This window comes from Tympanuchus pallidicinctus, unplaced genomic scaffold (genome assembly GCF_026119805.1).
Source record: "Tympanuchus pallidicinctus isolate F22 unplaced genomic scaffold, pur_lepc_1.0 scaffold9, whole genome shotgun sequence".
NCBI classification, from domain to species: domain Eukaryota; kingdom Metazoa; phylum Chordata; class Aves; order Galliformes; family Phasianidae; genus Tympanuchus; species Tympanuchus pallidicinctus.
The window spans coordinates 10430087-10455998 of NW_026294813.1; the positions used below are offsets into that span (position 1 = coordinate 10430087).

The window sequence follows — 25912 nt, forward strand, 5'->3', positions numbered from 1 at the left end:
TTCTTGCACTCAAGAGAAAAGATGCATATTTTCATATGTAGCTTATATGAAAGCAGCGTGTTAAAAATAACTCACACTCTTCTAGAAATGAGAATTGGTAACTTGGCTTTTTACAAATGGATCAAACAGAAAATAAAGTACGGTCAGCCCGATCACTTTGTGAAAGCTGATAATAAAAGAGAGGTCTGCTAAGATATCCATTGGAATATCTGACATTGAATTGTCTCCCTTTGCCTTTTAAATTCTAAGAATTCAGTGGGTCCAAGAGCAGTACCCCCAGAAATGCAGACCTGGATGATCCTGTTTTTCTCCCAGCCTCGAGCTCATTCTTACAGTTTAGATTTCAGCTTCAGCTTTTATTATTTCCTGCTTGCCAGCAAATTTTGACATGGCCTAGAGACTCATGTACTCTTCTTATGGGCAATATATGAAAATGTTCTCTTCATGAAACGTAGAAAAGTGGAGAAGGATTTTGGCATTAGTAAAGAGGCTGTTCAGATTGAACATTTCTAATGATGCTCTTCAGTTAGCAAACAAGCAAGACCTTTTCTGAGTAACGGTTTTTTCAGCTTCTTTTCCCTATCCAGGACTTAGTACATCCAAAGTAGCTCAGGCCCCTTCATATACTGCCAATATCTTTTTTTCAGTTGGAGCGTAGCAGGCCTCCCAGACCTGGAGGTTGACCTCAAGCCACCCCTGGAGTTTTCTGCCAGAAGCTCCAGGTGGAACCATTCTTTCCAGCTGCAGTACAGAGCACCTTTCTTACATCTTGTCCTGTTTGGATTCGCATAAAGGTTACTGCATGAACATCCTGCTTAATTTGCTCAAAGTCTTGTCATTGCTCAGGGGCTTAAATTGTTCTTCTTCTGAGTCACTTGATAGAGAGGTTTTACAATCAGACTGAGGTTTTACAATCTGAAATGTGCGTTTTCCAGAAACCCACGACACCTAAGAAAGCTTGTGTTTCCTTTTTCATTAGTTGGTAGAGACACAGCAGTTATTTTATTGGTCATATCCTTAGGGATCTGGCAACATCCATCTTACCATTTTATTCTTAAGAATCTTCTGTGCAGATCCCGTGACCATACTTCACTTTATGCTGAAACTAATTTTGAGGTGGAGTTGAATTATTTTTTTCCCATTCTCAAAAACTTCTGCTGTGTTTTCCCATGCTGTGATGTTGTCAATGAAATGCAAACAGGAGCTTTCCCCTGTCCCACAGCAGAGTCGACAAGCCCATGACAGCACTGTTTCCACTCTTGGGGCAGTTAATTCCACGTATACTAGATGCCTCTCCTGATCTTGTGTACTATCCGTCTGTCTTTGACTCCATTTGATACTGAAGTTCTAGCATGTCTGTAGAAATACATGCAATAGAATCAGAACAATCTGATGTCTGTCAAAAAGCATTTGGCTCTTGAGTCAAACTACATAGGCCATACTGATTTCTGTAGACTTGCCCAATTGGTGTCTGTCTTATTGACAGAAAATTACAATTTGCCAAATAACAGGCTCAATTATGAAAATGAATTCTTTTTGCTACCCTTGGTAAGAGACATTCCTCACTGTGCTCAAGACTGAGTTATGACAGTAACCTACAAAGCACAGGCCTGCAGCATGCTGCTGAAGAAGGGAAAATCACTGCAGCAACCACAAAGCAGGCAAAGGGTGAATGTTCCCTTGTTCACAGGGGAATTAGCAAGCACCATGCTAGATAAATTGCAGTCCTTGGGTTCTGACAATAGAATGAGCCAGAATACCCATACAACCAAATAAACTGAGAGCTTTACAATCTGTTTGATTAGAATACTTGGACACAATAGGCAGAAGAACTTAAAGAAGTACTGTATCTGCATATACAAATTCTTTATCTTTTCCAAAGGAAAAGTAAGACACTCCTTTTGTCAAAACTCACACACTGAATTTCAGGAATGTGAGTACTGTTTTCTTTGATGACCTTTGTAATCTCTGTGGTACTTGAAGAATCCAAGTCTGTAGTCAGATTCTCAAGCATATTAAGCATATGAAAGGAGTAACAGCACTGACCCCACTGTATTTATGTCAGAAATGCACGCTGGTGTCCTAGACATTTAAATAAATATAGTCTGTACAGGAAGTTCTTACTATTCTCCAAATAATCAAGCAGTTTCCTGGAGGGAACAGCACTGTGACCGCTGTGAGATTGGTATTAAGGAGCAAGACACCGTATTGTCAGTGTCCAGATAAAAGCAGATTATGAGTTGAGGGTGGCTTAAGCACTTTTTCATCCAAGACTGCAGCCTGCCTCAAAGAGATAGAATAAAAGGAATTAAATGACATAAACCAAATTGTTTAGCTGCTGTTATATTTCACTGTGCTGAAGTAAAACAGAAGCTCTGAAATGCTCCCTGGCATAGCATCTTTCCACCCCTTTCCCACTCAGGAGTTTGGATATTAACTTCAAAAACTCTCAACAACTGTTGAGATAGGAAGTTAAATGCTGATAAAATAGGAGCATGATGAAAACCTATATTTAGAAATTTTAGTGATAATTAATTAGCAACTATAATTAATGATTCCTTCATTTAGAGAAGTGAGTTATATGATCCCAATCTCACCTTAACCTTAGCAAGTGAAAACCTGATTTTGGTGGACTTTGGCTACCTTTGTTCTTCGTTTAGATTGTTTTTGTTCTTGAAAGTAGCTCTTGTATGTTCACGTTTGTGGAACATGTCTCACCTGACACCAAAATGGGGAACTGCCTTCGTAATTCAAAATACAAAACATAAAAAAATTATCAGTTTATCAACAAATCTCTATTAACTGAGAAATAGAGGCCCTAAACCCTTCAAGCTAACTCAGTTCATTGACTGTCATTCCTGAGACCAAATAGAAAAACTTATTTTCTTGCAATCTCTATTAAATGGTTTAATGAATTTAGACAGTGTACACACGTTGTTGTCAGCCTCATTTCACAAGATCTTTTAGAGCTTGGAGAAATTTACTCCTGGGACAGTGTAATACTCACAACTGATGTCTCCCACTACTGATCAGTTTGCCACACAATGGATGAATTTATTTTGAGGCTTTAAGACTCACAGAATTCTGCAGCAGAGCAGATGGCTCGATTGATTACAGCCTTCAGGAGAATGCTCAATGCCTTTGATCTTTTCTTGCCCATCAGATAACTGTTTCTGCATGCTGTCATATGCAGAGCATACACATCCAGAGATACTAGGTTCCTGGTGCCAGGACAGCCAGAATTTATTGCAGGTGTGCATGCAGTGGGTCAGTAGGTTCGTCATGTACCTCCAGGCGTGGAGCAGAGATGAACACAAAATACTGCATCTGGAAGGGAGCACTGAAGGTCAGGGACTGACCCACTTGAGAAGTTGTGGGTCTGAATTTCAATCATGGTGTCCAGTCTGGAGTCTGCAGTACCATAGAGTACTATGTTAGTACTATGGTACTATGCAGTACCATGGAGTACACTAGTGAGAGTCCACACAGTGTACAGAAGGGGTTAATACACTGGCATGAAAGCTGAGGACACCCAGGAACCTCAGCCAGTAATGCCTAGTACTGGTAACTGTGTGCAACTGCACAGCACACACTAACAGGACTTTCTGCCTGACCATGGGCCAGGTGTTACCTCCATTGGGAAGTGCAGACATATTGAACAAAATGCCTGTGGAGAAGTGACCTAGTGAGGGAGATAACTTGGTCCCACCGGTTCTTAAATAGACCCCTGTATACAGAGCCACCAAGTTTTGGTCTTTGCTCTGCCTCACTCACTGAGCACCTCTGCTGTACAATTTATAGTACTTACCTGTAATTTCATCCTCTTAAAAGAACTGAAAGCAGCCTGGATGTAAAAATGTTCTGATCTGAGACTGAAGCACAAGCTTGGGATCTAGCATCGCTTTTTGAAACTGGCCCCCCAAAATACAATTTCTTTACTCTTCTATATAAGAAAGGCGTGTTCAACCAGCAGCCCATTGGCTGCATGAGACCCAGCTCAGCTGGTCCTGCAGGTGCCCTCTGCCTGCACCATCGTGTTGGTGGCTCTGCCTAGCCCCATGTGCACATCCATTGCTCACAACAACCGTACATCAGTGTGTGATCAGTACTGGCTAGGCTGAAACTGGAACGTGGGAAGCAAGCTGTGCAGTCCCAACTCAAGTTATGGCAAATAAGTTTATGGATTTTGATACACTGCCTAAACACAATCCCATAAATAGCAGAAAATATGCAGCCTTGCTTTCCAATTTGATAAGGAAATTTGTAAATGGGTTTCAAGATTTCAAAACATCATTTTTTGTATATTTGCAACTACATTTTCAATCAGCATAAATATAATGTCCTCCAAATTTCAAAGGGTGTATACTGAGTTGCAGTTAGATATGTAACTCAAAGAAAAATCTCATCATGTCTTTTTACCAGATTTTTATCAGACCTCTCTTACCAGAGTAAAATATCCCTCACTTCACAATCATGCCTCATCTACGTCATGACTTTTCAGGATCATTGAATAGTAGAATGGCTCAGGTTTGAAGGGACCTCATGGTCATAGGCAGGGTTGCCAGCTGCTAGATGAAGTATCGGATCAGATTTCCCAGGGCCCCGTTCAACCTGGCCTTTAACATGTCCAGGGATGAGGGATCCACAGCTTCTCTGGAAAACATGTGCCAGCACCTCACCACTCTGTCAGTAAAAAAATTCCCCCTGGCATCTAATCTAAATCTCCCTTGTGTTAGTTTAAAACCGTTCCTCCAAGTCTGATCACTATCTACCCATGTAAAAAGTTTATTTCCCTCATGTTTATAAGCTCCGTTTAAATACTGGAAGGCTGCAGTGAGATCTCTATGGAGTCTTCTCTTTTCCAGGCTGATGGAGCCCTATTCCTTCAGCCTGTCTTTATAGGAGACGTGTTCATCCCTTGGATCACTTCATGGCCCTCCTCTGGACTCTCTCCAAAAGCTCCATGTCATGCCTGTTTTGGAGGCCCAAGACCTGGATGCAGACTTTTGGCAGTATGTAGACCTGTGAAAACTACTTTTCAAGGATGAAGCACAGAAAGAATAAAAGATCATCAAAAATCCCTGATGTGCATTCAAGAGCTCAATAAGAATGGCAACCACTGTCATTGAATCAGACTGATGAATTAGTTGCACAAAAACAAGGTGAAATATCCCACTAGTTTTGTGTTGTTATTTCTCTCTCCTTTTTTATGTTTTAATAGAAATAAGTTTTGTTGCTTATATACACTAACCATATTGTATATTTTATATGTTGCCTAAGACAATATCTCTTCATTCAGTGTAGTCCAGGCAAGCCAGTAGGTTGGAAACTCTCTGACATAAGGAGATTATCTTATCCAGAACCAGTCACAACAAAATGTCACAAAACAAAATTAAATCACGTACTAAATTTTCAACCATCTTGCAATAGTCCAGCTATTATTTCCATACATTCTGCTGACAGTGACTCCAGATACTCACTTTGGTGGTAACATTTCCAAAATTAATATTCACTGGATTTTCAGTACCCATTGCTCCACATCCAGGTGGGGGCTGCTGAGGAGTACCAGTACCAGCTGGTGAGGGAAACCGGTGCTCTTCAAGGTATTTATCAGTGACATAGACAGTGGGGCTGAGTGCATCCTCACCAATTTCGTTGACAACACCAAGCTGAGCAGTGCAGTTGATACAACAGAAGGAAGGTATGCCATCCAAAGGGAACTGGACTAGAGGGATCCCCTAAAAAGTGGGACCATGAGAACCTAATGAGGTTAAGCAAGGCCAAGTGCAAGGTGCTGCACTTAGGTCAGGAAAATCCCAGATATGTGTACAGACTGGGAGAACCAACAGAGAGCAGCCCAATGTAGACGGACTTGGGGATACTGTAGGACAAAAAGCTGAACATGGTCTAGCACTGTGCATTTGCAGCCTGGTAGGCCAAAAGAACCAGGGGCTGCACCAAAAGAGATATGGCCATCAGGGAGACGAAGATGATTTTTCCCCTCAGCTCTCCCCTTGTGAGGCCCCACTTGCAGTACTGCATCCAGGTCTGTGTGCCTCAGCAGAAGAAAGATGCAGAACTGTTGGAGCAGGTCCAGAGGAAGGCTGGGAAGATGACTGGAGAGCTGGAGCACCTCTCCTGTGAAAAAAGGCTGAAGGAGCTGGGCTTGTTCAGCCTGGAGAGGAGAAGGCTGAGTGGAGACCTCATTGTGGCATTTCAGTACTCAAAGGGAGTTTACAACAAAAGAGAGACAAACTTCTCAAGTTGTTTGACAGTTATAGGACAAGAAGGAAACATTTTAAACTGAAGGAGGGGAGGTTTCAATTAGATGTTTTGAGGAAATTCTTTAGAGGGTGATGAGGCACAGGCACAGGTTGCCCGGAGGCATTCAAGGCCAGTTAGATGAGGATCTGTGCAACCTGAACTGGTGGGTGGTAGCGCTGCCCATGGCAAGGGATTGGAGCTGGGTGGTCCTTGAAGTCCCTTCCAGCCCAAGCCATTCTGTGATTTTATGATTAGGATGGACAAAAGAAAAGAAGAGTGACATAATACCCTCTCTCTATAATCTTTTGAAAAAATTTGGGTGGTTTTTGTTGATGTTGTTGTTTTTGTGATTTTTTTTTTTTTTTTTTGGGGGGGGGGGGGGGGGGGGAATTTGCTTTTCTGTTGTTTGCTTTGGTTTCGTTTTGTTTTTGTTTTCTTATATGCTGTTCTATAGCTGCCTGTTTCTGTATCAGAGAAAAGAAAACCGGTGACTTGAAACTGCTTTGTCAGTTGAGCTGGTGCTCGCCGGCAGCTGCTGTAGATCAGTAGTGCCATCTAGGGGGATGCGGAGAGCTTGCACGGAGGGGAAGGGTCCGCGCTTGCCCGCTCTGCGACCGCAAAGGGCCGCTCCAGGAGGAGCCGCAGACACTCGATGCTTACAGACAGCATCCTCGGTTACATCCACTGTAACTCATAAATATAAACATAGACAACACATTTTATTTTATTTGAAATATAAAACATATTTTTGAGACATACTAGTATTCAAATTGTAACTACTTTTGAAATTTAAGTCCTAAACTTTAGCAAAACCTTTGGCACTGTCTCCCACAGTATTCTTCTGGAGAAGCTGGCAGCCTGTGGCTTGGACAGATGCAGTCTTTGCTGAGTAAAGAAATGGCTGCGTGGCCAGGTCCAGAGGGTGGTGGTGAATGGAGTTAAATCCAGCCAGTGAACAGACACAAGCGGTGCTCCCTAAGGGTCAGAAGTGGGGCCTGTCCTGTTTAATGTCTTTGTTGGTGACCTGGATGAGGGCACTGAGTGCACCCTCCACAAGTCTGCAGGCGACACCAAGATGGGAGGAAGCGTCGATCTGCCTGGGGTAGGAAGGCCCTACAGAGAGATCTGGGCAGGCGGGATGGCTGGGCTGAGGCCAAAGGGATCAAGTTCAACAAGAATGAGTGCCGGGTCCTGCACTTTGGGCACAACAACCCCAGGCAGCACTGTGGGCTTGGGCAGAATGGCTGTGTGGAGAAAAAGGAGCTGGGGGTGCTGGTCAGCGCTCAGCAATGTGCCCAGGTGGCCAAAAAGGCCAATGGCATCCTGGCTTGCATCAGAAAAAGCGTTGCCAGCAGGAACAGGGCAGTGATCATCCTCCTGTACTCAGCTCTGGTGGGGCTGCACCTCAAGTGCTGTGTGCAGTTTTGGGCCCCTCGCTATAAGAAAGACACTGAGGCTCTGGAGTGTGTTCAGAGAAGGACAACAAAGCTGGTGAGGGGTCTGGAGCATAAGTCTTATGAAAGGCATCTATGGAGCTGAAAATCTTTATTCTGGAGAAGAGGAGGCTTATGAGTCACCTTATCACTCTTCACAACCTGAAGAGAGGTTGTGATGAGGTGGCAGGCAGTCTCTTCTCCCATGTAGCTAGCTGTGAGAGATTATTCCTTTTGCAAAGCTTGCAAAGCTTCCTTTGTCTCAAAGCTTGCTGAGGAACACAAGTGGACAAGTCCAGGAAAGTTCTGGTTGAAGTTGGAGAAATCTTTTGTGTGAAGATTTGGTGGCCAGAGGCAAGGAGAGAGAGATAGGTAGCAGCTTAATGGCTGGGAAGCAGTCTTTTGTGTGGGCTCATCTTGAGGGATATGGCCATCTCAGGGGTGCTGCACGTGACTCTTAGTGCGCAGGAATGCCATGTTGGCAGAAGAAGGAAGATAGAAAAGGGACCTACAACCAAGAGGTTAGGTGTCTGACGTCAGACACCTCACAACATGACACCTCCCTGCTGACAGACTCTCCTGGCCTGTTCCATCTGTACCAGCTTGCTGCCTAAGGCTGGCCACTCTGTGCGGCTGTCCCCTGCACTTTTGCTCCTGTATTGGCCTCGGACCATCAGAACAGCGTGTAACGGGATGCTGCTGGATCTTGGTGGTGACTATCCCTGCTTTATGTAATTCTTACTTCTTTCCTCTTTCCTATCTTCCACTTTCCCTTCCCCGTCACCCTAATTCATAGTAGACACTGCCTTCATTTTCTCTTAGTGACCAGGATTTGTAATAAACTGGTTGGACCAACATTTGAACTGTTGTTTCTTAATCTCAGATAGGGTATACATAATATCAAAGAATCTCCTCTCCCTCTGATAATCGGAGTGAGACATTAGCAGTAGGACTAGAGGGAATGGCCTGAAGTTGTACCAGATAAGATTCAGGTTGGATGTTAGGAAAAAATCCTTCTCTGGAGGAATAGTCAGACACTGGAATGGGCTGCCCAGGGAGATGGTGGAGTTACCAGCCCTTGAGGTGCTCAAGAAACATTTAAATGTTGTACTGAGGAACATGATTTAGTGGGAAATATTGGTGGTAGGTGGATGGTTGAACTGGGTGATCTCAGAGGTCTTTTCCAATCTTGGTGGTTATACGATTCTATGAAACTTATGTGCATCATTACACTTGTAAGCTCACCCAAGTCCAGAGTTTACATAGTAATTGTTCTGCCTGAAATTTTAAAAAAACTAGATCTAAACAAAATCTACAGCAATCTCTTCTGTGCAATAATCATTTGGCATGTGGCTTCTTAAATCATTCCATGGTTTATCTTTTGGCATCTGAGCTGTTCATATGCGAAGCGCACACTCTTATCCACATTTTCCACAGCTGTATCATAGAATGACAGCACTGGAAGGGACTCACAAGGATCACCAACTGGCTCCACAGAGGTCCACCCAAAATTGAAACTCTATTTCTGAGAGCATTACTTAAATGCCCCATGAACTGAAGCAGCTCAAGACCATGCCCATTGCTCCAAGCAGGCTGTTCCATGCCCCCCGCCATGTGGTGCAGAGCCCTTCCCTAACCCCCATCCCTCTCCTGCACAGCTCCATGCCATTCCCTCGGGCCCTGTCGCTGTCACGCAGAGCAGAGCCCAGCACTGTCCTCCACTCCCTGTGAGAAGCTGCAGCTGCCATCAGGCCTCCCGTCAGCTCCTCTGCTCTGGGCCCAGCACACAGGGCCTTCAGCCACTCCTCATGCACCTTGCCTCCCAGACCCTCTCCCATCTTTGTGGCCCTTCTTTGGACACACACTAAGAGTTGTGTGTCCTTTCTGTACTGCGGCACCCAAACCCACACCCGTTGCTGAAGGATAGGCTTCACAGTGTAGAGCAGAGCGGGACACCACCCTCCCTGGCATGGTCGCAGTGCTGGGCCTGCAGCACCCCAGGGTACAGTATTGTTCCACTGCAGCCATACAGGCTGTCCCACCAGCTTTGAAATTCCATTGATGCAGCTGCACAAACTTCCAATTTCCTCTATCTGTCTCCTAGGCAACACCTTTAAAAACACTTAATTAAGTTACTGTAAATTAATTTAACCAAAGTCCTTTAGGTTAAGGAGAACTGTGTTTTCACATTATCTTGACCTTTTAAAATGATAATGAATAAGTATCTGTTAATTAAATAATATTGTTCAATAATATTGTTTTCATTAATGGTTAACATGACAATGACAGCTTGTTACCTGTTACAGCAACATGGCCGTAAACATTTGTGTATGTGCAGGTATGGGAGCAGGTGTAATATAAAAGGAAAGAAGAATAGAAATGCCATTTTAAAAAAATAATTTATTTTTTAGAAAGTAGAAGGAGGATCTGACAGAAACAAACATTCATAGTATCTAACACAAAATCAGGATGCTGCATTCAAGTAGACAGATCACTACAGAATTATTGTGATTAGCAGGAAGTTCACATGCACCCACTGTGTGGAAATTTTTCTCCAGTTATCCATGTTTTGCATCCTACCTCAGAGGACAAAGTACACGTACTCTATCAAAGCAGAGTTAGTTGCAGAATTAGTATTGTATGGCTTCCCGTAGATTTTCACTCCAAAAATGCCCGGATATGAAATCAGGGTAAAGTCCAGAAAACTGAGTTAATACAGGATAAATATGCAAGAAAGTAAGACAACACTTCCATCTTTGTACTACTTCATTAAGAGAGAGAGAGAGGGATAATTCCTAAATTGAATGTTCCTGACGTAGCTGTGTTAAGCACAAACACATACCAGATAAAGGTAGTTATAGTTGTACTTACACCATGTAGCCATTTATCTATCTAAGCACTAAAAAAGTTTTTCAAGACAACTGCATTTCTATGGAGAAAGGCAAAGAAAATAAACTACAAACAAAACAGAACAAATACATTCATAGGCAAAAAAAAGCTAAGGGAAGTCTCTGAATATTCATTCAACAATTATAAAAAAGTCTCCTTCTCTGGAGATGTTCCAGACCTGCCTGGATGCCGACCTGTGCGACCTGCTGTAGGGAACCTGCTTTGGCAGGGGGGTTGGACTCAATGATCTCTGGAGCTCCCTTCCAACCCCTACAATTCTGTGATTCTGTGAAAAATTGTTTAAAAGGTGGAAGACCAGAAGCAGAACTATCTCAAAAGACAACAATACAAAAAAACTACCATTCCAGATCTGAAGTGCTGTTTCCCTTTTTACAAAAATATTTGCAACTGTGTAGAAAATTTTAAGTCAAATATTTCACATCTGCAAATAGCAACAATTATTTGAGTAACTGACAGGTCCTTGAGCACTGAAAAGATTAATCATTCCACTTAATATTCATTCATGGCAACATGTATGTCAGTTTAAACTAATTTATCTGCAGCAGAATGTTGAAGATGCTTAAGTGTTTTGTGGTGTACTGGCAAATAAGATGACAAACAAGAAACATGTGACTGACAGAAGGGATTTTACTTGTCCATTTCTGCAAATTCTGATAATTCTCCCCTAAGCACTATTTCTTATCACGGAGTTAATTACTTCAGGGGAAGGAAAAAAAAAGGAGAGAAATATTCTGAAAAATATACTGTTTATCTGTTAACCTACAAAAGATGAGCTAAGAGCAAGATAACAATGTAGTGTATTTTCTTTGGTCAGACAACTGTCACTGCTGAGCTCTCTGAATTTATATTAACTAAATAAAATAACTAAAGGCGAGATGTGTGCAATGCGACTACGCTGATAAATTAACCTAGTGTTTGGTATATTTACAGAAAAGATTATATTATCAGATATTCTCAGGAAAGATTGCACTCTGAAGTCCCTAGATTCAAAGAAGAAACTAACACAAAACAAACAAACAAACAAAAAAAACCAAAAAAACCCAACCAAACACCCAGATACCTTTATGAAGCCAATTCTTCATCAGCTGCAGGAACCCAAGAACCCTTACTTGTTCTTCTAATTAACAATGTTAATTTTTTTTTTATGTGCATTGAAATATACGCTAGATTTTGTTTTAAATCTTCTTTCTGATATTTCTGACTCAGGATGACATTCCCATTTCGTGTGAATTTTAAAACACAGAAGTCTCTATACAGTAAAACAAAATAAGTTCAACTATTGTGCATTTTTACAATCCGCTTCCTCCAAGAGCCATTCAATTCCACTTAGCAATCCACTTAAAGTTGCAGCTACAGTGTCCTGCACCTGTAAAAATAATAATATCACAGAATATTTTTTAAATCTCATATATTACAGTTAACAGGCAATGTAATCATATTTTAGCTGCACTCCATGTTTATCTTTAGAGTCAGAAATCTATCAAATTTACATTTTTACCACTCACTTCCAAACCCTTAGCACAAGTTTCCTGAAAGCAAGGTGCAAAATGAAAACATTTTTTAAAGAATTAATTATGAGATTCATTAGAAAAGCCCTGCATTCTTGATATTCTGGTGAATTTAATTTCAATTACTTCAATCGCTACTTGAGAACATTTTATTTACGTTACAGATGAGAAGCTACTTGAAAATCCCTCTAAAAAAATGTCAACACAATTCAATTACAATTCAAGACGTATTATTTCTTTTCAGATTTTGTAATGTATTGAAGTGCCTATTACAGATGTTACACTGAAAAGAAAAAGCTTCTGAAGATTTTTCTTAAAGAAAGCAAAGGAAACAAATTGGGATTTCTTTTCCTACACAACATTATCAGAAAACAAGTTACACGTAACTGAGCCACAATGATAAATATTCCACTTGGCACGCATGAAACAATTGGTCCAGCACTTCAGGTTAAAAAAAAAAAAAAAAAAAAAAAAAGAATTGATTTGTCAAGAACTCAAGGTTCAACAGAAGGACCAGTTCTGTTCAACATTTCTATCCGTGATTTAGTTGCAGAAGTGAAATACATTAAATACATTCTCAGTAAGTTTGCTGGAAAAGAGATGCAGATACCTTGAACCTCCAGACAATAATCAACAGTGTGAAGTTCAACAAAAGAAATGCAGGGAACTGCTCTTGGGAGAGAGCAATGCCAGACATAGGCACACATGGGAGTGGCTGGAAAGTGAGTCAGCAGGAAGGGATCTGGGCATGCTGGTGACAGCAGCTCAGCATGAGCCAGACAGCCAAATGGGCAAATCACATTGTTGAGGACACTGAACAGCACAGTCAGCCAGAAATGATGCTCCTGCTTCAGTTTTGGTGTGGCCTCACCTTGAATATTGTGTGCAGTTTAATTAAAAAAAGGATGTTAAAGTACTTCACTATGACAGGGCTGGAAGGTACGTCCTGTGAGAAATTGCTGAAAACACCTGAGTTGTCCAGACTGGATAAGAGAAGGTCAGGAGGTGACCTCATTGTAGTCTATAACTTTAGAGGAGGGGAAGTGGAGAGGAAGGTGCTGGACTCTGTTTCTGAGATGATAGGATGGGAAGGGCACAGATCTATGCCAGGTGAGGTTGACTGGGCATTAGGAAACGCTTATTCACCATCAGGGTGGTATTCACCATGAGGCTGGAACAGGCCTCTGGGAGGGGTGCCTGATGCCTGCACCTGTCAGTGTTTAAGAGGCATTTGGATAATGCCCTCACTAATATATTTTAACTTTTGGCTAGCCCTGAAGAGATCAGACAGTTGGACTAGATGGTCTCCAAAGATTCCTTTCAACTAAACCGACCAACCAAACTAGACTAAACAATTACATTTCTCTCAGTACATCATGCCAAACAAGTGATAATTAAGAGACTCATGAAAAACATCAGAGAAATCCATCCTATAGTTAAGGCTTTGGGTTGAGATTCAGAAAATTTAAATTCAAATTTAACTGGATTTTCCTTAATTCCTTTAAGACCAGCACTTCACACTTCTTTTCCGTTTTGGCTCCATCTGAAGCTTCTTGTGTGGACACCTGGCCAAACCACCTTTATGGTCAGCTTGGCTAATGCTTATCTTACAGGACCAGATACACTAAATTCTTCATTTAGGTGGAGTGCTTATATAGTATTGTTGAAAGCTGTACACTTTCTTATATAGGTACATTTCAGGAACTATAATGATCTTACATTACATTTGAGCCATCTAGAAACAGAAGATAAAGATTTAAAAGCAAGTACCATCCAGGGTCGAGGTAGCAGATTTAGTTGCAGCTGATGTGCCATATGAACACAAGGAATCCTTTCCACACCAAAATGAGAGACACAAGACAGAACTAGCAGAGGTCTGTTAGGAGGCCCAAGGGCTGGATCAATCATAGCCAAAATATGAGCCAGTTCCTCCTCACGATCATGCTCTAGGAAACAATTTTTAATAAATACATGAATATTAAATACACGTAAACCTCAAGGAGAACATTCATACATATTAATTTTCAATTGTTTTTAATTTTATTTATATATTTTCAAATGCGCATTAATTTTCAGATGCATAAGGTCTCAGAGTTGAGGAAAGAGGACTGGAAGAAAGAGAGGCAAATTATCCAGTTTGCTACTCTCAAGGCTAGATCATCCATCTTTATACCAAACTTAGGTGTTATTTAAAGAGCTCTATAAATTACACATACAGCTTAATCAAGTCCTTAACATCACAGTGTTTTCCAGGTACCCCGCAGAGTCCAAGACTACAACAAGCCACTGAGAAATACTGACACACTATACAGTCTGCAGCCTCAGTATACCTCTTATTTCCTGAATTAACACTTTTCGTCCATTTAAAGCTGATGTATGTAAAGACAATTAACATGATGCTTGTTTGGACTCGTCTTACTATATGACCATCCTGATCTGGATTAATTGCATCTTACACTGCAGCCTTTCTGGTGAAGGCTCTGTTTCCAGGCTGTTCCATCACTACTATCATTCCAGGCTGTCCTCCTTCCTAATCCCCAAGGTTTTTTGTTTTATTTCTGTTTAGTTTGTGTATGTGTGTGTGTATATATATCTAAATTCAAATCATTTACCAGATATAGATTAAATAACTGCCTTACCAATGTTAATTATAACCAAATCCAGGGGACATAACTCCTCACAGGAAAATAATGGAAAGTGTTTAGGTTAAGTAACCTCTGAGTAAGACCTGAAGAAACAGCACTAAAGTGAAGCAATCCGGACATGGATTTTCATGTATTTCATTCTTTTCACAGATCTTTACGACATTCCAGCCATCCGTAAAATACCATTCACGAAATATGAATTAAAACAAAAAAGAGAGAAGTTCCTTACTTTTATGAGCTTCTGCATTAGCAACATAAATGAATCCATCAACTACTTCGCACACCCTTTTAACTTGAGCTATTACGTTGTACTGCACAGCTTGTTGATTCCCTGCAGTGCTGTTCTCCTGGTAGAACATCTTATTCACAACAGAAGCTTGTTCTTCTCTCGCTCTCTTCCTTTCCACACTACAAGATATTAAAATATTTCAGTAGTCAGGTTAATTAAGTAGAGAATACAAAACAAAATCTAGGCAGTATAGTAAAGTGGAAGGAAAGTATTCTAAGCCACCAAAAATTTTCATTCCCCACCCATTTTTTCTACTGTATGTTTACAGATGACAAGCGATTTGTGAGATGCATATGAAAATATACCCGAAAACACAAACTAGCATATGTTTATTGTCTTTTAAGGTATTAAGAGGGACAGGAGGACCTGTTATGTGTAACAAATACGCATGATAAATATATAAAATTAGGGAAATAAGCTTATTACTTCCATATGAAAATGTAGCAGTTGAAGAAGGGAAGAGAAAGAGTGAAGATATGTATTGAAGTTTCAGTTTATAAGGAGTCACATTAAAAAAAAACAAAACAAACAAGAGAATCACAGAATCACAGAATCACAGAATCACAGAATCACAGAATCACCTGGGTTGGAAGGGACCTCAAGGATCATGTAGTTCCAACCCCCCTGCCTAGCAGGGCCACCAAACGCACACATTCAGATCAGGTTGCCCAGGACCCCGTCCAACCTGGCCTTGAACACGTCCAAGGACGGGGCATCCACAACCTCCCTGGGCAGCCCGTTCCAGGGCCTAACTACTCTCCTTGTGAAGAACTTCCTCCTAACATCCAACCTAAATGTTTCCTCCTTCAACTTGGATCCATTTCCCCTAGTCCTGATGTTGTCAGCCCTTCTGAAGAGTTTACTCCCCTCCTGGGTGTAGGTTCCCTTCAGGTATTGATAGGCTGCAATGAGGTCACCCCGCAGCCTTCTCTTCTCCAGGCTGAACAAGCCCAACTCCCTCAGCCTGTCCTCATAGGGGAGGTGCTCCAGCCCCCTGATCATCTTAGTCGCCCTCCTCTGGACCCTTTCCAAGATCTCTACGTCTTTCTTGTACTGAGGGCTCCACACCTGGACACAGTACTCCAGATGGGGCCTCACAAGAGCCGAGTAGAGAGGGACAATCACCTCCCTCTCCCTGCTGACCACCCCTCTCCTGATGGAGCCCAGGATCCCATTTGCCTTTCGAGCTGCCAGAGCGCACTGCTGGCTCATGTTCAGTCTCTCGTCCATCAGGACCCCGAGGTCCTTCTCTGCCGAGCTGCTCTCAAGGCCCACTCCTCCCAGCCTGTACGGGTACCTGGGGTTCTTCCGGCCCAAATGCAAAACCTTGCACTTTGCCGTGTTGAACCTCATTAGGTTCACCCGAGCCCAGCCCTCAAGCCTGTCGAGGTCCCTCTGAATGGCATCCCTTCCTTCCACCGTATCAACCGCACCACTCAGCTTGGTGTCATCAGCAAACTTGCTGAGGGTGCACTCAATTCCCTCATCGATGTCATTAATAAAGATGTTAAAGAGCACCGTTCCCAAGACAGACCCTTGGGGGATACCACTTGTTACCGGCCTCCACCTGGACATAGAGCCATTGACCACCACCCTCTGTCTGCGGCCTTTCAACCAATTGCTTATCCATCGGGTCGTCCACCCATCAAATCCACTTCCCTCCAATTTGGAGATGAGGATGTGGTGGGGGACCATGTCAAAGGCCTTGCTCAGGTCCAGGTAAATGACATCAATCGCCTTCTCTTCGTCCACCAATGCCGTCACTCCATCATAGAAAGCCACAAGATTAGTCAGGCATGACCTTCCCTTGGTGAAGCCGTGCTGGCTGTCTCGGATCACATGCTCATTCTTTATGTGATCGAGCATGTTGTCCAGGAGGATCTGTTCCATGATCTTCCCAGGCACGGAGGTGAGACTCACCGGCCTGTAGTTCCCTGGGTCCTCCCTGCTCCCCTTCTTGTATATGGGAGTGACGTGACCCTTCCTCCAGTCATCTGGGACCTCACCTGACAGCCACGACTTCTCAAATATGATGGAGAGCGGCTCAGCAACCACCTCAGCCAGCTCCTTCAGGACCCTGGGATGCACGCCATCTGGCCCCATAGACTTGTATTCATTCAGTCTAAGGAGGTACTCTCGGACTTGCTCTGCCCTTACAGTGGGGAGGGATTTACCTCCTTGGTCCCCACATAGAGCTTTGGGGATGCAGGGTTCATGGACGTGAAGAAGACTAGAATCCTGGCCACCAGTGAAGACCGAGGTGAAGAACTCATTCAGCACCTCAGCTTTCTCTTCATCTGTTGAAGCCAGTTCTCCTTTTAAATTTACCAAAGTAGGTACGCCCGTTTTGGCCTGTCTCTTCTGGCCAATGTACCTGTAGAAGGTTTTCTTATTGTTTTTCACGTCCCTTGCCAAGTTCAGTTCTGCCTGCGCCTTGGCTTCCCTGATCCCACGTCTGCAAGTCCGGACGGCGTTCCTGTACTCTTCCCAGGTGACACAGCCTTGTTTCCAGAGCTTAAATTAATTCATACTTCCAGAGAAGTATGAAACAACTGAAAAATTGTGCTTTTTTGTGGAGAAGTAATCTTACCTGGTGGTTGAGTACAACGTCAGAATGTTGAATTTTTGATTATTATTCATCTGAAAACTGACTCCTGATCCAATTCCTACAGGAAAGAAAGCATAAAAGATTACAAACACTTTGTCATCGAATATAATTAAGTTCCAGGTTGAAAAATGCAGTGGTGCGGTAAAATGGATACATACAAACATGCTGCTGCTAGGGGTAGTTTGCATACATTATTTCATGATGAAATTTTACACCTGCTCTAAATTGGCCACACAGACAGTTAATTTAACTAAAATAAGCAGCATTAGAAGAAAACAAGATGGTATTTGCATACATTTAACATTTAGGGTCGAACCTAGAAAGCTAAGAGAGGAGTTAGACTTGTGTCTGTCACCCTAAACTAGCACAGAAAAGTTTCTGGACTATTTACAACAAATTGAATTGAAAATGAGAGAAAAAAAGGTAACTAAGAAGTTCTATTTTCACACCATATTTTCACACCTCTTACAGTGATAATGTAATCATTCCAACTGTGCTGCATTTAAATAAAGGAAATAAAGTTTTTGTGAGGTCTGGACGTAAGTGAAATTACAGACGTTAAAAAGAAAGTTTTTAAACTTTGTCAAAATTCCTTTTCATGGTCCTACAACTCTGGAGTTTACACTGTTTGACACTGGATGACTGAATCACATACATGATCAGTCTTGAATTCCTGCATAAAAAACACAAACCTAGTTTTTAACCACTTCAAGCAAGATCTAAAGGAAAATTTCTATTACCACAGCAATTCTGACATGGAATTTAGGATCAAAATAGAAAAAAATAACAAAATCTTGATACCTTTGATTTTTCTTTAATGAAATCATTAAATTTACTGCAGCAACAATCTACAATTCTAATGCTTATTGTATTTATCCTTTTGAATAAATACATGCAGAGAGGTTTTTTTTTTTTTTTTTTTTTTAAAATCAGTATGCTTTTGAGTCTCAAGGGGAGCATTAAAAAAAATCTTTTTCCATTTCTCCCCTGCTTTTTGTTATATCTGTTCATGAAATTAAAATTAATACAAACAATAACCATCACTACCGTTACCATGAATTCGTCTTTGAGGTAAGCCAGCCACTAGCAGGATTTCTGGGCACGTCATCATCTTTTGTACTAAAGAGTCATCCAGCTCTTCCAAACCCGGCCCAAACATAGCAAAACGAGGTTCTGACTGAGTGACCAGCGATTGCAAAAAGGAAGCGACTGCACCATAGCGGGGGCGGCTTGATTTCAAACTTCTTCTGGTCTGGGGACAGCTTTTTTTATATCTGTGTTAAAATAGATGCAACTTAAACACAAAATACAAAACACAAAATACAAAAGTGGTATTAATCAATAAACATTTTTTTAGGTCCCACACTTCTCACGCTTCTATACTTCTATAACTCAAGCAAAGGGTGAAAATGCACTGGTGAAAGTTCCAAACTGATGATTTCAGACATCACCATAAAGCAGGCAAAAGCATCAGTTCATCCAGATTCCAAACACCGACTTTTCAAACCTTTAATATAAATCTTATTGTTTATTAAAAAAAAGGAAAATTAGAAACTCCAACACTGTGCATACAGCACTGTTAGGATAAGAGGTTGCATGGGGGCCTGGGCAGCCTGATCTAGTGGGTGGCAACCCTGCCTACTGTAGGGGGTTAGAGCTAGATGGTTTTAAAGGTCCCTTCCAACCCAACCCATTTTGTGACACAATGGCAATCAGTGACAGATGGTTTCAAATATATGATGTTCTTAAGTATTCAGACCTAAGAACATTTAAATCCTATGTTCAAAATCAGAAATATGTTTTACTTCACATTCAGAGTACCTCTTTCCCATCCAAAGTGAGGATGCAGGGCAAAAAGACTGTAGAGTCTTAGTGCACTTCTTCATGAAGCAAGTTTTATGAAATCATCTTGGGAAAAAGTAACTGCAAATGAAAAACTTTTACTGCAAAGTAACTGAAGTTTAAAAAACCACAACTGAATAATCTGTTTGTCACAGAGTTTTTGTTCACTCATCCAAACACACTATAGAGGTTTCTGTGATTTTAAACTACACTACTTCTAATCACAGACTTTATCTTTTAGCCAGTAATCAACAGAACTAAAACAGTACTACTTGTTATTCCATGCACTCTCAATATTTACTTTTTTTTTTCCTCCTAAGTCTTGAAAATAAAATACAAAAAGCATAAGAATCTAGAATGGCTTGAATTAGAAGAGACCTCAAGGACCAACCAGTTCCAACTCTGCCACCACAGGAAGGATCACCATCCATTAGATCACGATGCTCAGAGCCTCACCTAACCTGGCCTTGAACACCTCCAGGAACGGGACATCCGCAGCTTCTCTGTTCAACCTGTGCCTCACCATCCTCTAGTGTAATCCTCCCCTCTTGTAAAGGCTCTTCAAGTACTGCCACAGCCTTCTCTTCTCCAGGCTGAACAAGCTGAGCTCCCTCAGCCTTTTTTCACAGGAGAGGTGCTCCAGCTCTCCAGTCATCTTCCCAGCTCTCCTGTGGATCTGGTCCAACAGTTCCACATCTTTCTTGTGCCGGGGCCGCCAGGCCTGGATGCAGTACTGCAAGTGGGGCCTTACAAGGGGAGAACAGAGGGGGACAATCATCTCCCTCTTCCCTCTGACCACACCTCTTCTGTTGCAGAGCAGGATTCTGTTGGCCAACTAGGCCACAAGTGCACAGTGCTGCCTCATGTTCAGCTTTCCATCCACCAGAACCTGAAGACCATGTCCACAGGGGTGCTCTCAATGAGTTCCATCTCCAGCTTGTGGAGAAACATATACCTGGGACTGCCCTAACCAAAACGCAGTACTACACACTTGGCCTCGTTGAACCTCGTTAGGTTCTCATGGTCCCACTTTTCAAGCTTGTTCAGGTCCCTTTGGATACCATTGCACCCTTTTGACTGTATCAAACGCACGCTCAGCTTGGTGTCATCATCAAACTTGATGAGAGTAGACTCAGTCCCACTGTCTATGTCACTGGTAAAAATGTTGAATAGCACTGGTCCCAAGATGGACCCATGGGGGATAGCACTTGTGAACAGCCTCTATAGTCATGACCACAACGCCCTGGCTGTGACCTTCCAAACAGTTATCCACAGAATAGTCCAATCTCTGCCTTGAAGAGATCCACATCTCTCTAATTCAGAGATAAGGAATAATCATTAGTTTTGCTGTATTTGAAATACTTTTTAGTACTTTATATAAAGAGTGTACTTTTCCATTGTACTTAAGAACATTTTCATCAACATCACCAGGATTTGCAGCTTCTCCTGTTTTCCTGTGGTATAGTTTACAAAAACCTCTGCTTTCTCAAAGCATCTTACATCCTGCTGAATTCCAAACTGACCAAACTGTCATACAACAGGAAATCAGATTTCCAAAACAGGCAATGGGTTTAACCACCATCAACATTTATTCAGTATCATCTTACCACACAATCTTTCTACTGTAAATATAAAACCTGTCTGTGGGCTGCTGTGCAGGGCTTGTGAATTGTATCAGAGAACAGAGAAATACTTACACTGCCATATAATCATACAGGGCTTCATCGCTGACTTGTGAAAAGGCTTTATTAAAAATTTCTGCGGCTGGGAGAGATTTCCAATCAACAGATGTCCAAATCGGGAGATCCCGCAGGAGAAAATTCCTCCACAGCAGGGGGTCCTGCACAGCCACCCTCCAGTAACAACTCGTGCACCCCAAGCGGCACAGGTCTTGGGGAGAGAGGAAGGACATGATATACAGCTGCACGTCGATCTGCAAACAACCACAGCAGGGGGTTAGCGCTCCGGGAGCCCGACAAACCGAGCGGCGCAGAGGGAGAGTAGGACAAGGGTGCCGCGCATCATGGTGCGTTATCCCTGCTGCCCGATGCGGAAGGCCTAGAGACCGCGGTGTCCTTCCCTTGCTGCAGCGAGGAATTTGGGTTATTCACGCACACCGCGCCCTTACGCGGTCCCGCGCAGCGCCGGAGAAGAAGGAGGGTCTCGCTCACCGGCAGCGCCTGCAGGGCGCTCACTTCCTCCGCCGCCTCCTCGGCGCCGTCTGCGGAGCCCGGCTCTGCGGCCGCCGCACCCCGCTCCCGGCTGCCCCGCACCCAGCGCTCCCGAAGCCCGCGCAGGCGGCCGCGCACCGCCGCCTCCAGCCCGCCGCGCTCCGCCGCCATACCGCCGCGCTCCGCCGCCAGCCGCACCGCGGCCGGAGGCGGCGCCCGCCCGGGGCACGGAGGACACGCCGCCGCGGCCAGCGTGGAGTTTGCGCCGTCAGCAGGCCCGCGAGGAACGTCACCCGCGATTCGATGGAGCTCTTGAACGGTGACGCGTTCCAGAAGCACTACCGCACAGCACTTTGGACCGCCGTGCCGCCCGTTCTTTGAACTCGTGCTTTAATGCAACTTAGCATACATTCTGTACGAGCAGGCAGGCTCGAGGCACAGCAGGTCCCAACCTGGAGCAGACAGTCATCCTATGAGCGCTCATCACACAGCGAGCAGCTTCCGACAGAGCAACAGCGACAATTCTAACTGTGGGTTTTCCTGAGGTAGCATAGCATCTGGTTTGCACTTGTTGTGTTCCATCCTTGGTCTTTTAAAGGTCCCTCACACACAGCAATGTACTTTGTTAACATGGTTTTGCCCAGCTCTCGGAAATCCACCAGTGCACCCTGTGATCTGCAGCCCAGCTCACTGCCAGACACTGAGTTCATCATCTTGAGGTTCTCCTGCTTTCCCTCTCTACAGTATTTCAGTCCCCAGTAGCACATTTCTCCACTGTACATCATGGCCAGTAAGTGCGTGTCGCTAAATATACCTGCAAAACACAATTTAGATCAGGTATTTCATTCTTCTCTTGTGAACAAATATACAGTTTGTTACTTTTTTCTAGTAACACAGTAATCAATGCTGACAAAGGCAACATAAGCCTATTTGAGAGGTAGACTAAAGCACACATTTCTACAATTGCATGACTGAAGCTCCCCAGAAGAGAATGTGTTTTGCTCATTACTTCACCCACTTCGCCCTTTCATAATATTTAAATATTTAAGATGGGCATATAAATACTCTGCTAATTGTGTTTGCCTATTTATCCTAGAGAAGTTCTGTATTTCTTTAAATGCTGGTATGGTGAGGTATATTCATACTAGAGTACTTACGAGCCTTCCAAGTCCAGCAAAAAGATGCTATTTGAGCATTAACATTTGAACATTTTAAGCAGTAGCAGTACTTCTGCCTACTTTTCTCATATCTGTTTGTTTGTTTGTTTGCTGCTTTTGTTCTAAAAAGTGAGTTCAAATGAAATTAAAAAAAAACATAATAGAGATTTCATAAAGTGGAGCAGTTACAGGTGTGTGCTGTATTTATTTATTTATTTATTTATTTTACCTTCACTGAGTAGTCTAGCTGTGTCTTTATCTTGAAGTGAGATATCTCCATCTAAATGAAGAGGGCATCTGAAGCTAAGCATCTTCATCAGGTAATGAACTCCATCATTAAGACACTGAATATAGTTTAAAAGAAAAGGAAAAAAATTAGATAAATTCTCATTAATTTAACGATAGCCAGAAATACTTGCAGATACGAATTTCCTCAGTTTTATTTTAAAGGAGGAAAAAAAAAAAAAAAGAAATTTTAAAAGAGACAAGTCATGCTTTTAACTGTACTTACATGCACTCATACCCTCAGAGCACTTCACAAAATCTCCTTTACCTTTTTAAATAAAGCAACGTTTCCTCTCATCCATTCGCTCCTTTCTTTTACTCTATGGCAATACATGTAAAACAGGGCTCCTTTTCTCCAGTAAAGACATTCTACCAAGTCTGTACTAAGGATGTTGACAGGCTGAAATAAAATCCAGCAAACTGTGATAAGCCAAAAAATAAGCCATCTGAGCTATCACATACACACTCACGCATGCGTACATATTAAATGTCCATCTTTAAAGGCTGTGCTTAACAACAGTGCTCAGTCATATGTCCAGTACTTCGCGTTTATGTTGTCAAAAGTGTCTGGAATCAGGAAATGTTAGTAAGGAAAATTCTCGGCACACAAGTTACTTGAAAAATTATTTTCAGGAATCATTATTTAAATACAGCTAAAACGTATTTGTGTTGGGAAAAATTTAAGATCATTGGGGAAAAAAAAAACAACAAGTGCTACTACCCAAATCAGATTTTTGATTTTTTAAGTAATAAATAGTTAATTCTCTGGATGAATAATGTTAGTACTCACTTCTTCATTTATGCTGCATTCCCTCACTAAGTCTTCTGGGTCTGAAAGAATACAGATAAGTTCTTTAACTTTTTGTAATGAAGATTCCCCTGCAAAATCTTCATCCACAAGCTGGCTTTCCTCAAAATAGGTAATGTCTAGGACAGCCTATGGAAGCAAGAAGATACACAATGTGAAAATACCACCAGCAAACTAATCAGATGGTAGCGTGCAGTAACAAGCGCACACTTGTGACAGTTTGTAAAGGATTACAATTTTAAAGTAATCCTTAATTTTAAAAAGTAACCAGTTAAAAGTATGGTTGTTTGCAGTTGAGGTAACTCTTCATGTCTCTTTATGTCCTACATGTCAATTCTTAACTCATCTCCCAAACCAAATAAAAGCAGACTGGCATTTTATGTGTTCTGTGTTACCACACATGCTAGGTGACACAGATCAGTTCCTGCTGTACCCTACCCTTCTCCCACACACCAAAAGCAGGCAGTTAACGTGCTTCGTATGCACTACCTGTGTGTAAAGCTGTAGAATCGTGGAATGATGTGCTTTCTCTTTCCCTTCTTTACAGAGGTCCTTCAGTCTCTCCAGAGCAGCAGAGCCCTTTGCTAAGAAGATACCTGAAGAAGAACACAGTGCCCCCTTAGCAGGGTCAGCCCTCGTGATGCGTGCAGCGGCAGATAACGCGCAGCTCTCTAGGAGGCTCTGCGCTGCTCGCCCTGCCATCACCGACCGGAGGGCCCCGCGGGCAGCACCACACAGCGCACGGGCACAGCGGCCGCCTCGGTGCCACACAGGGGCGGGCTTCAGCCTCACCACCCGCTCAACAAAGCGGCCTCAACGTTCCGCGGACCGCGGTCTCGCCCCGGGCCCTGACTCCTTATTGGCGGGAGGGCGGTGCCCTCAGCGGCTCGCCGGGGACGAGGGAAACGGCCTCCGTCTCCACTCCCTACGGCCGCCCCTCACCATCGCCGCCCGCTCCCCTCGGCGCCTCCAGCCGCCGGCCCAGCGCCTCCAGCCGCGGCCCCAGCGCAGACATCGCGTTCCCCGCCTCGGCCATCCCCAGCCGCCCACGCTCGTCACCGCGAGACGCTGAGGCTACGGGGCGCCGCCATAACCGCAGCGGCAGCGCCGTGCGCACGCGCAGCAGCTCCGGCGGACCGCGCCTTCTTTCGAGAGCTGTGGGGGATGGAGCCGCGGGGTGGCGCTTTCCCGCCGTCAGTACGTCATGGCGGCGGCGCAGCGCTCGGGCTGTGGGGGTGTCGTTTCCGCCTGGCGATCTCCTTGCAAGCTGCGTGGTGCTCGTTCTGACAGTTATATGGCTCATCTCCCACTGCTGTACCTCCGAAGCATGGCTGCGCTTCGCCGCGGTGTCTGTAACAGAGCACCGCTGTTTGTGTACAGGCATGGATGCTTTTGCTGTTGCGTGAGTTATGTGCCATACAGAAGTGCAGTCAAACAGATCAAACGCAATGCAAAAGCAAAACCAAAAGGAAAAAAAATAATAATTTCGAGATTAAATCTCTTAGCGTTTTGTGTATCCTGTTATTTAGTCCAGCACAGTCCACACCCAAATACATATTTTCATCTAAAGAACATCTGCCTTAATACTGAAAGTACTAAGGTAAATAACTGCATTAGAGGAGACAGGGCTTCATGCCTTAAATGAAATGCAGTAGTTTCCACACTGTCAGTTTTGGGACTGAGAAATGGCTGTGTGTTGCTAAGTCGCCTTCAGGTTCTTCAGATTGCTTCTCGCTTACTCCTGCTATGATTCTCATTTCAACATCCAGCTGTGACTTATGTTGCTCTCTTATTGACTTTTTTTGTTGGCAAATGCGCCTTTAATAGGGAAGGAGATATCATCTAATCTTTCAAGGTGTCGCTTTTGGAGAAGCAAACAAACAAAATTAAAATGGCTGTGTGTTGACTTAATTGACAAAGGAAGCGGTATTGTTCCTCTGCCTGTACTCAGGCACTGCAGCTTATTCTACAAGTACCTGTTCCAAAACTGAA

General features: G+C 43.1%; 2 protein-coding genes across 2 annotated transcripts; both read right to left on the reverse strand.

Annotated features, from left to right (window-relative positions):
- Positions 1 to 10077: 10077 nt before the first annotated feature.
- Positions 10078 to 21915, reverse strand: FBXO4 (F-box protein 4). The gene is made up of 7 exons (XM_052670382.1): positions 21671 to 21915; positions 21197 to 21432; positions 18711 to 18931; positions 17640 to 17715; positions 14990 to 15168; positions 13886 to 14061; positions 10078 to 11973 (listed from the first exon to the last, which is right to left on the reverse strand). The coding sequence occupies exons 1-7, from the start codon at positions 21839 to 21841 to the stop codon at positions 11884 to 11886; spliced, it is 1149 nt and encodes a 382-aa protein (XP_052526342.1). The 5' UTR covers positions 21842 to 21915; the 3' UTR covers positions 10078 to 11883.
- Positions 21916 to 22043: 128 nt separating this feature from the next.
- Positions 22044 to 25304, reverse strand: RIMOC1 (RAB7A interacting MON1-CCZ1 complex subunit 1). The gene is made up of 6 exons (XM_052669998.1): positions 24863 to 25304; positions 24410 to 24516; positions 23903 to 24049; positions 23381 to 23512; positions 23057 to 23171; positions 22044 to 22484 (listed from the first exon to the last, which is right to left on the reverse strand). The coding sequence occupies exons 1-6, from the start codon at positions 25302 to 25304 to the stop codon at positions 22195 to 22197; spliced, it is 1233 nt and encodes a 410-aa protein (XP_052525958.1). The 3' UTR covers positions 22044 to 22194.
- Positions 25305 to 25912: the final 608 nt, after the last annotated feature.

Coding starts and splice junctions, on each gene's coding strand:
- FBXO4 (XM_052670382.1), bottom strand. CDS start 21,841: ATGGCGGCGGAGCGCGGCGGGCTGGAGGCGGCGGTGCGCGGCCGCCTG. Junction 18,932..21,196: donor CTGTATGATTATATGGCAGT/GTAAGTATTTCT, acceptor ATTTTAACACAG/ATATAAAAAAAGCTGTCCCC. Junction 17,716..18,710: donor ACCTCAAAGACGAATTCATG/GTAACGGTAGTG, acceptor TCTTTCCTGTAG/GAATTGGATCAGGAGTCAGT.
- RIMOC1 (XM_052669998.1), bottom strand. CDS start 25,304: ATGCCTGTACACAAACAGCGGTGCTCTGTTACAGACACCGCGGCGAAG. Junction 24,050..24,409: donor TTCTACAGCTTTACACACAG/GTAGTGCATACG, acceptor TTGCTTCCATAG/GCTGTCCTAGACATTACCTA. Junction 23,513..23,902: donor AATGCAGCATAAATGAAGAA/GTGAGTACTAAC, acceptor ATTTTATTTCAG/CCTGTCAACATCCTTAGTAC.